Genomic DNA, 6,312 nt, shown 5'->3' with positions numbered 1-6,312 from the left:
GGCTTGGCGCTATTTCCACTCCAAGGGTCACGATACATTTCAAGTCGTTCAATGTCTTCAGAGCAGTCGACTCCCCTGTGTCCCGTTCCACCCCTCCCTTCTGTCCACCTCTCGCTCTCGCCGCCTTCTTCTGATTTGTTCCGTCCCCCACTTCCACGCAGCCTTCCAGCCACTGGTCCTCCAAATATGACGTCGAGAGGGACCTTTTACTCATACGGCCAAACAGCCTCGGCAACAGAGCCTTCCGTGCACATTGCAACACAACAAAGGCCACTGCGGAACACGCAATTGTCACCACACCTGCGGTAAGGACCAGCATCTGATATCTTTGCCACCGCTTCTGCCGCCTTCTAATTATCGACGATTCAAGAACTCCCACAGACTGCTCTTCAGCCAAATTAACGGCGGGGAAGGGGTGGAGACGCACAGTCCCGTCCGTAGGCATAGTAGTCGACAGTGCAGCTCTTTCATTAAAAGGCACATTGGCCACATCCGAGTCTCTGGTTACTCCTTCTGCTGTTGTTGCTGCTGCCGCCAGCAGCGTTATACATCCTAGCAAGCGGTGTAACCGGATTGCCTCCCTGTAAATCCTGTTGCGGTGGCCGGCGCCCATTGGAAGCCGCGTTCTCCAGGCTGTTCGTGCTTCTGCGTATTGGCGTTATATGGGCTTTTGCTTAGTGTCGGCATGCAAAGGTGTGCTACCCCAAACCAAACAACTGCTCACGGCCAACCGCTATCAAAGATGTGCACACCGCTAGAGGCATGAACAAACCCCTATCCTTCAGATTCTCCAACCACACTAAGGTGTCCAGACTTGCTATAAATAAATAACGGAGTCACATGGATTACCTCCAAACAGTTGCAACTTCCGTTTTTCTCCAGTCCCTGACGCTGCCACCCACTGGCAGTACCGGACCACTTGAGACAAAAGGCCCTTTCTGCCTTGCTTTGCAGACACAGGAATTAGACCAAATTCCCTCTCAACTTAAGAAAAGGTCTAAGGTCTGTAGGCGCAGGGAAGATGGCAGTGTAAGCAAGCCTTAGTACAAGTGAAAAATCGAGGACCAGGGGCTCGTCTGGCACTTAACTGGAAGATGGACAGGCACTAAGTTGCGAACCTCAAACCTCCCTGTAAAATGCAGATAAAAATATCTAGCAAATATACCTTTGCAAGACGGGGAAAACCATGCCGCGAACTCCCACTGCGAATGCTGGAAAACAACAGATGACCGACCAAAAATGGAGGGAACAAGCTGTGGTATGAGTACATTTACAAGCTAAAAAGCGTGCATTCATAAATGTTCTAGTTCTGAGCGTGTATCCCAACACAGACCACTCGTTGCATGCCACTGCAGACTCGACCTGCAGCATGTTCCGCGACAGGTTTGATGACGAGGGACTGGCAGAATTTGTGTGCTGAAATCCTGCAGCAATTTAAAGCCGTAATTTTACGTGTAATAAGCTTGATATGGGAAGTTCTTGTGTTGGCAAGGTGAAATGGACACTTCTGTTCGGATGAGGCACTTCGCAGCTAAAGACCCAAACAGATTTATGCTTCCACTGGCACATCCCAGCTCCAACCAGGCAATCGGGAGCACAAACCTGAAACCTTTGGTATTCACCCAATTATTCGTTGGTTCCTACTGTGGTGTGACTGCCGTTGAATATATCAGGAGCCTCGCGATGTACCTGCACGGGAGCTTCGGGCTACTTGGAACGCGAGCTTCGCGCTATTGGAAGAGTGCGCTGAGATCAACTGTGTAGTCTCGTCTTGAGGGCGGAAATTACCTCCACCTACACAAAGCCACCAAATACTTTGTTTTATGTACAATGACTCGACGAAATTGATCAGTTCCTAAACTTACACCGCTCAGGAACTGTTCCCGTCGGTATTTAACTGACTCCATAATGAACGCAGACTTACTAGGACAACGAGTAATATGTATTATTGGCAGAACTCAGATTCTAAATATCAACTGCAGAATCAGAAACGAGAAGTAGAAAACCAATGAGGCGAGACCCTCCTGACTGTACCAAATTCAGAGTTTGCTTGCTGGCAACGCAGCCATCGAAGACTCAGTAGACCAGGTAGTGTTATTTCGTCTTATTTGGTTGCTATTTTGGTTACACTCATTTCACCACATAGCTAGGGATTTCGCATTGTAGTTACAACGCCAACTGTCTTCCACGAGTTACGACTAGTGAACCCTTCCTGGTGTCGGGATGCAGTATACTTCAGCGCTCTTACAGAACTTGTAGCCTTCGTAAGATTTTTGGAGCGTTGCGCTTGCAATGAGGCAAGTGAAATCTACTGAACATGCTTCACATGACCCACTACACTACGTGATTTCACATCTAGATGTTGAGCCATGCGCGCGGGTGAGGTAAGTGCACAGATGTTTGCAAATACACTGATCCCTGGGTGCATACTCGCACGTGGACGACTGTATAAGCGGAGGATCGTATCCAGAAACACTTGGGATATTGTGCAGAAGTACATGCGTGCATATTCAGGTGTTTTCGTGTGCCTGTGTATAAGATGCATGCCCCTATGGTTTTTCTACGTGTTCGTGTGTGGCGAAATGTATAAAATTACGCGCCTGTGTTTGCTTCCATGCTAATCTACAACTCTCATATAGGTAGGCAAGCAGATTTGCTCTCGAAAGCAAGTTGTGCACTTGTACGCTTATGCATAATGTGTGTATATATGTACGTGCGTGTGCATTTGTATGGGCAGACTTGTGTGTACATACATTTACACAGGCTTGCACAAGCGTGGGTAAGCGAATACGTATGCGGATGCGTATTCATGTTAGTACGTCTTCATGATCACATGTATGCGCCCCTCTGGTTGTACAAATGTGTGCATGGGTTTGTACATGTTTGTGTATACAAGCGAGAAATAGGTAGGCAATTGTCAATGTGCAAAATGTAATTGTCTATGTGCAAAATGTAATATCTGCGCTCAGTTGCTTGTAAACGCCTCTATGTGTAATGTATCCGTAGATAAACGCACTAACAGCCCAATTTATTATTTTCCAAGCCTCATATGCCGCATGCGCAGGCAGAAAGCGGCATTCGGCTGTATTCTCTGCTGCCCTGTTTAGTGGTCGAAGGGTTGTTCGTGCCAGTGAGACGCCCACACCTCTGAAAAGTCTACTAGCAACAGCAACTGAATTAGGGTTACCTGGGAGGTTTGCAAGGCAGCAGAGGGGGAGGAACAACGGAATATTCGCAGAGGAGGTAGAATATTTGATTTTCACATGAATAAATTGTGCCCAGCGTTTGCGTTGCAAAGAAATTCTTCTGAGAGTTGACGCTCCTCTTACTTGGCTGCCTTCTGGAAAGAAGACAGCAAAACTGGAAAATCAGCGGCGTTGACGACTGATATAGGTCTGCAGCTGTTCTCCTTGGGGCCAGTTTTCAGGCCTGCACGGTAGCCACAAGTGAGCATTTGCAACTCGCTCAAAGCAGACAGACAAAATGCTAGCTGCTACAGAATGAATGATGGTGCCGGGTTATAAATGCCCGTAGAATGTAGCAGACGACAACCGATGATACCCATCCTCAACATCAAGCGAATTGGACAGAAAGAACAGACAGGAGCGCACAACCATCACCAGCACAAAAAAGGGGACAAGCACGGCTAGGACAGATGCATGCAGCACAGATTAGTACGCACTGGAGTGAACAGACCTCAAGCTAAACGATTGCTCCGCCCGCTGCGAAGCGTAGGACGGGATGCATAGGCAGCTGTGTCTGTTCATATCAAAGGGAGCACCTGCACGGCAGCCGGAATGTCAGTGCTACATTACAAGTCCGCAGTCTTTTAGGGCGCGGACGCCAGTCTACTCTACAACACATTCAGAAAGAATAGCTATTCGGGGCATTTCGTCTTCGCTTACACCCAACGCGCCTTCTATAGGGACGATATGTAGAATGATAGAGGTCTTCTGCTCAAGTGTTGCCAAGAACGCACACACAATTGGATGGAAGTTTCTTTTACAGGTGACGTTTACAACTCGGGAGAGCTTCAAACCCCTCCAGACCAGATGTTGCGAAAGGCTAGTGCAGTACAGCTGAAGGGTGGCAGCCCTTGGAACGCATGTGAGCCATGCGGATGAACACGCACAACTGGCGTCCACACTTGTACGTTCCATCATTACCTACTGCTGTCTATCCTGTCTTCCACAAAGACTCCATGAAGCACCGTCACGGGTCTCCGGTGACACCTCACAGGCTGCCCGTGTTCTTTGGCTCCCTGCAGCTATTGCTGTATTGCGTCCACGTACTACAACGACCTACGACCTGTCATCAGTAGGAGAAGGTCAATTAGAAGCAGGAACTTATGGCCACCCTTGATCCCTGTGTGGTCCTTGTCCAGATCCCGTAGGCGAATCTGAATCAGACAGCGCTGATGAAAGTGCTTCTGCAACTAGAGGACCGAGGGGGTCGAGGTCCACTAGATTATGCGTAGATGGCAAATGTGCGTCTCCTTGATCGCCTCCAGCTGTAGGTGGCCAAAATGCTCTAGGAGGTTCAAAGCGCCAACTAGGTATAGATCGCCGACCTCCAGAGACTAGTGTAGAAGGTTCAGGGCCGTGTCGTGGAACGTCTGAAGGGGGACTATGAAGGATGGGTCTGGAAAAACGAAGCGACGGTCCTTCAGTGGGTTGAGGAAGTCTCGAGGGGTCAGCGGAAGGTCTAGGCGATGGGAATTGGGGCGTTGGAAGAGGATTCCGAGGCGTAGGGCTTCCAGTTGAAGACGCTGTTAGTGGGAACATCGTTCTGATATATCCACTGGGGCTCAGAGTAACCACGCGTATTGGGCCCGGCAAGGGAAGGGGGCAAGGGAAAGATGCTAACGAATCCAATGCTTGCCATGGGGGCACAAAGGCAAGGGGTGGTGGAGCGTACCACCAAACATAACTGGCATCAGAAGAGACAGGGTGTATATGATGCTGCATACCCGCTTGATGGCGATACCGTATCGTTGTGTGCAGGGGCGCATTTGCTCGGAGAATAGAATTTGCTGTAGAACAGTCCAACATGGACCGCTCTTGGGCCATTGCAGCTTGCTGCAATTCGTACCCACTTGGAGTGGAGTGGGGAGGGGATTGCTCCCAACGCTCTGCTTGGGCAATGGGAATGTTTTGTTGCGAGTCTGCAGGAGACGACTGAGTTGGGTCGAGCAATGGCAGGTTCACCAACGTGTTACTTGTAGTCAGCAGGGGTCCTTGGCGGGGGACAGGAAGGGGGGGTGGATGATGCAAGGCGTGTGCCTGTGCATCAGTTGTCACAGCCGCTGGTTGATCAACAGCAGGTTGGGGGGTGGGTCTAGAATCATCATTGTTGTCAGAAATGTGGCTGGTCGACGGATGCTGTTGCTCGTGGAGTGTTTGATTGTCCTTTTGTTGCTGCTGATCCCCATACACGTGTCCTTGATGTTCGACCGGCTGATGTTTCCTAGCCGTTTGGATGCTGCGGGCAAGCGCCTGCGTTAGCGGTTCGTATCGTGCCTGATATTTTGCGATCTCCTCTTCTGCAGGGAGGCGACGAAAAAATGGCCTTCGTACGCGATGTTGTTCGGCAATTGCAAACAAACAGAGCTGCGCTTGTATTGATGCAACCCAGCCACCCGCATTTGCATCCATCTTGAGTCTTGCCTTGCCCAGATGTCGAGTCAGGGAGACAAGATTGAGAGCCCGTTCCGCCACCTCTTCGGGTATCGAAACAGAGCTTTGTATCCAGGATTGCAGTTGTTGTAGAGCCTCTTTACACTGTTCAATTCGATACGATGAGATGGTAGCTTCCAAAGCTAGCGCCTTAGAGTTGGACTTCTTTTGGGGAGTTCTAAATTCTTCCAAGAGCTGCAGTATCTCTCGTCCTTGACCTAACGTCTGATAGCTCTGGCCAACAGCTTCTAGTTGTGCCAAAGCCCGTCGTCCTTCCTGCAAAATGAAATTCAGTGTCCGCTGCCGCTCCAATTCTACTTGTGGTGTTGAATGAACACCATACAAAACCAACTCCTGCGTACAGATAGTCAACAACAAGACAACAAGAACGGCCATTTTCTCAGAGGGAAGGCTTGGCGCTATTTCCACTCCAAGGGTCACGATACATTTCAAGTCGTTCAATGTCTTCAGAGCAGTCGACTCCCCTGTGTCCCGTTCCACCCCTCCCTTCTGTCCACCTCTCGCTCTCGCCGCCTTCTTCTGATTTGTTCCGTCCCCCACTTCCACGCAGCCTTCCAGCCACTGGTCCTCCAAATATGACGTCGAGAGGGACCTTTTACTCATACGGCCATTGTCG

The 6,312-nt window shown here is 49.8% G+C and overlaps 1 protein-coding gene across 1 annotated transcript; it reads right to left on the bottom strand.

The window, feature by feature from the left end:
• Nucleotides 1–4,346: 4,346 nt before the first annotated feature.
• Nucleotides 4,347–6,299, bottom strand: EMWEY_00055490 (hypothetical protein; the record flags this gene model as incomplete). Its single annotated transcript, XM_013480265.1, has 2 exons — nucleotides 4,347–4,510; nucleotides 4,970–6,299. 2 exons carry the CDS (start codon nucleotides 6,297–6,299, stop codon nucleotides 4,347–4,349), a joined length of 1,494 nt encoding a protein of 497 aa, XP_013335719.1.
• Nucleotides 6,300–6,312: the final 13 nt, after the last annotated feature.

This window comes from Eimeria maxima, genomic scaffold (assembly GCF_000499605.1).
Source record: "Eimeria maxima Weybridge genomic scaffold, Emw_scaff1774, whole genome shotgun sequence".
Classification (NCBI taxonomy): Eukaryota; Apicomplexa; class Conoidasida; order Eucoccidiorida; family Eimeriidae; genus Eimeria; species Eimeria maxima.
Note: the sequence above shows the minus strand (reverse complement) of the source record. Positions and strands in the feature narration are given on the sequence as shown.